This window comes from Malus sylvestris, chromosome 15 (genome assembly GCF_916048215.2).
Source record: "Malus sylvestris chromosome 15, drMalSylv7.2, whole genome shotgun sequence".
Classification (NCBI taxonomy): Eukaryota; Viridiplantae; Streptophyta; class Magnoliopsida; order Rosales; family Rosaceae; genus Malus; species Malus sylvestris.
Window position 1 is genome coordinate 27,677,392 of NC_062274.1, and position 3,788 is coordinate 27,681,179.

Genomic DNA, 3,788 nt, shown 5'->3' on the forward strand with positions numbered 1-3,788 from the left:
TAAATTTTGGGATTTTTTTGGGGGGGGGGGGGCGGTGGGAATCCCATACAAAAAACCACCTTCCTACCACCACATGCGCATTTTTGGTTGTCTCGCTTATGCCACATTTTTTTTTAAATCACAGCCATACAAAACTAATCCTATGTTAGTTTGTAATATCACCATAATATTAAATTTCCTCCTCCGTTAATAATAGTTATTTATTTTAAATTTTTAGAAAAGTTAGATTGTATTATCCATCATAATCAAAATGCAATAGTAAGAGTAAATCAAAATGGATATTTTACTATCACACTCATGGATGCCTAATTGTCCATTATTTTTAGTGTTGCCTATTGGTCAAAGATAGAACAAACTCATAGTTGCACGTGTATTAATTAGAAGGGCCCTTCATGTATAGTAAATTGGCGGCTTGGTCCACATTTCACCACCATCTGCAAAAACATTATCAAAAACCCTCAAAGACCCACAGAGATCGAAGATAGACAATACTGGAGGAACACAATTAAATTATTTTTTTCCCAAAGGAGCACAATTAAATTTGCTGAATTATATATATAATGGTCAAATATATTGATTTGACCAATTTGTACATTATGCAATCGTCGTCACAGCCGACGGCTCAAGCCAAAAATATCATTGAATTTCTTTGCTTCCTCTTCTTCTTCTTCTTCTCCTCCATCTTCCCTTCCCCAATAGCTTCACTTCAAGGTCGTCGCCCTTGTTTACTTATTTCCCATCTATATATAGTGCTTCTAAATTTTTCATAACACGAAAAAACCAAACCCCAAAAATAATCTCTTTAAATCCTCCTCATAAACGCTAGAAGTTTCAAACTTTAACTCCCAATGGAATCTTATTCCTCTTCCTCTTCAGCCTCCTACACCGCCACGAAGGGTTCAATTTCAAACTCAAAGCAGCTTCCCTATCACCAGTCATCACTCCACTCGGTTCGAAAATCTTCGTCGAAGCCATGGAAGAAGCCTGCGGTTGCACCAGTCCCACCAACCCCACCAAGAATCTACAAAGTTGACCCCATTAATTTCAGGGAGCTTGTCCAGAGCCTCACCTGCGCGCCGGAGTTTATGGAGACTAGGTCTCTCCAGAGCGTAGCGCCTCCTCCAATCGATATCCGTGTGTCTTCTGTACCAAATCCTGTCCCTTCTTCTTCACCAAAAATTAGCTCACCATTTTCGGTTATGTACAAGGACTTGTCGGATACTTTGGAGCTGAGTCCGATGCCTCGCCATCAGAAGGTGCATGATAGCACGGTGGACTCGAGCTATCTGAGACTGAATTTGCAGTCCCCATCTTCCCATCATTGGTTTTCTTTCCCTCTGCTGAGCCCAGGGACTTTGTCCAGTATCGAACAAAGCACAGTTCTTTAAAACTCGCTCTAATCACAAATGTTATGTGTATGTGAGCTCAATTTCTTAAAATTGTGGCCTTTTTTATAGTTGTTAAATCCTAATTTTGTTTTACGTTTTAGCATTCTACTTTATTAAGAACACAGCTATAGGCTCTATGTTATTATAATGTAAGTAGCAATGCATAGAATCGTTGTACACAAGTTTGACTGCAATATGTGAATGTGAAGTTATGAATCAATGAAATAACGCCAGAAATTGATGTCTTAATCACCCTAAATATTAAAATATTGGGAGATCGGGTCTTCACATGGTTTTTCTACTGCATATTGATAATAACAGTGGCCAGACGTTTACCAACAAAATCAGGTGGCTGAAAAAGAGAATGAGGTTGGTAGAAGTAATCATCTACACAAATTGGTCGTATCACCCTCTACTCGTATTTTTGCGATGAGGCTTAATCATAACTTTAGAGAGGGGCGCCCTTTACAAAATGGGTCAAATACTGATACTACCATAACTTAACCACCTACTAACTTAGCAGGTGTGGCGTTAAGGTTTCGATGCAATTAAAAGTGAAATTACTCAATATAAATTATATTATATTTTGTAGGTTTTTTATGTGGGACGTTTTACATTCTTTTACACTTAAAATTAGTAACACTTGAATTGTGACCACGAATGAAAAACTCCCAAGTGAAGTCCTGAGTTAGGGACAACCACAAACCCGAAGTTTGAAGTCTCAAGTTAGGACACCCAAATCAAATAATTAAGGGTTATTGATGTGGTATTGTCTTCAAGTGTGACCGACTAATGAGTGGCCTTAATTAGGTGGCTTGCTGAAGCATATATCCTATATAGAAAGCTGCATGAGGTTAAATTACCTTATAATGAATGATTTCACTATTAATTGCACTGAGACTTCTGTATAAAACATCACACCTATTGAATTATACAAGTAGGCAAGTTGGAACATTATAGATGTGGATTAATGGTGGTCCATTGAACCATCTTTGAAACTTTTAACAAATCATATAATTATATATGTTTGTGATATGGTGGTTACATGGGTCATGGTCACGAGGTAATAGAGGTTTCTCTTCCGTAGTTCGGACTAGTAGGCAGTTTGGCTTTTTACTCATTGGATTGACAAATAAGAAAAAAAAAATATTATTTTCTTAATTCCATAATATTGAGTAGTCCAGACATGTATTGCATGATGAGTCAGTATTTCCAGGAAAACTCACTCCTTCAAGCTGTTTTACTTCTCAGAACACTGGTGTATCTATGTCAAATGCTCTAATAGTTGTTAGATTTTGCAACATACCAAGTACTATTCACTTGAATTGTGGGAATAATCAAAATGCAACTACAAGTTCACTCTCAGATCATAATTCTGTTCAAAACCAGACACCATCATCTACAAAGTCACAAGATACTGAAATGCCATCATCCAACAGTTCATCTTAGAGTCATGATCAAGATGGGACAAGCTACAGTTATGGATCTGAAACAATGGTACCTACTACTCAAGTATAAAATCAATATCCACCTTTGTTGCTTGTCCTAGACCCTACACAGCTTCAGGTAATGCTCCCTATTTCTCCATCTCATTCACAGGATGATAATACTGTTTCATCACTCATAAGAAATCATTCCATGACAACTAGATTTCAATCTGGAGCTATTCCTAGAAAAGTATAGTGTATATGTATTTATATTGCCTGCGCTTCAATCTTTACAATTGAATGATGATGATGTGAATTATGGAGGTTTCTCATTTCTGGATGACATTATGGACTCAGAAGAACCAAAGAATTTTAAATCAGCTGCAATTCATACAAATTGGCAACAAGTAATGCAAGATGAGTTTGATGCACTTAAATCTCAAGGTACTTGGTAGTTGGTACCTTAACCTAGTGATCGAACTATCATTGGTAGTAAATGGGTATACAAGGTAAAGAAAAATTCAGATGGTAGTGTTGCAAGGTATAAAGCTAGGCTTGTGGCACAAGGGTACACTCAAGAGCATGGTTTGGACTATTTTGAAACATTTAGTTTAGTGGTTAGACATACAACAGTAAGATAGATACTTGCACTTACCACTAATCACAAATGGGAGTTAAGACAATTTGATATAAAGAATGCATTTCTGTATGGTGATTTACAAGAGGATATATATATATATATGAAGCAGCCATAGGGTTTTGTTGATGACAGATATCCAAATCATGTTTGTAGGTTGATTAAGTCATTATATGGCCTCAAACAAGCTCCAAGAGCTTGGAATTCGAAGTTCACAGGGATATTGCCCTCTCTTGGCTTCACTGCATCACAATCAGACACAAGTTTGTTTGTTAAACAAGATGGGACATGTGTTATTGTGTTACTCTTATATGTAGATGACATAATATTGACTGG

At 36.9% G+C, this 3,788-nt stretch overlaps 1 protein-coding gene across 1 annotated transcript; it reads left to right on the forward strand.

Annotated features, from left to right (window-relative positions):
- The first annotated feature begins 626 nt into the window (after positions 1 to 626).
- Positions 627 to 1,637, forward strand: LOC126603985 (uncharacterized). The gene has a single exon (XM_050271029.1). The coding sequence runs from the start codon at positions 849 to 851 to the stop codon at positions 1,386 to 1,388; it is 540 nt and encodes a 179-aa protein (XP_050126986.1). The 5' UTR covers positions 627 to 848; the 3' UTR covers positions 1,389 to 1,637.
- The last annotated feature ends 2,151 nt before the right edge of the window (positions 1,638 to 3,788 follow it).

What these genes read in the sequence shown, in the direction of transcription:
- LOC126603985 (XM_050271029.1), top strand. Translation starts at nt 849, where the DNA reads ATGGAATCTTATTCCTCTTCCTCTTCAGCCTCCTACACCGCCACGAAG.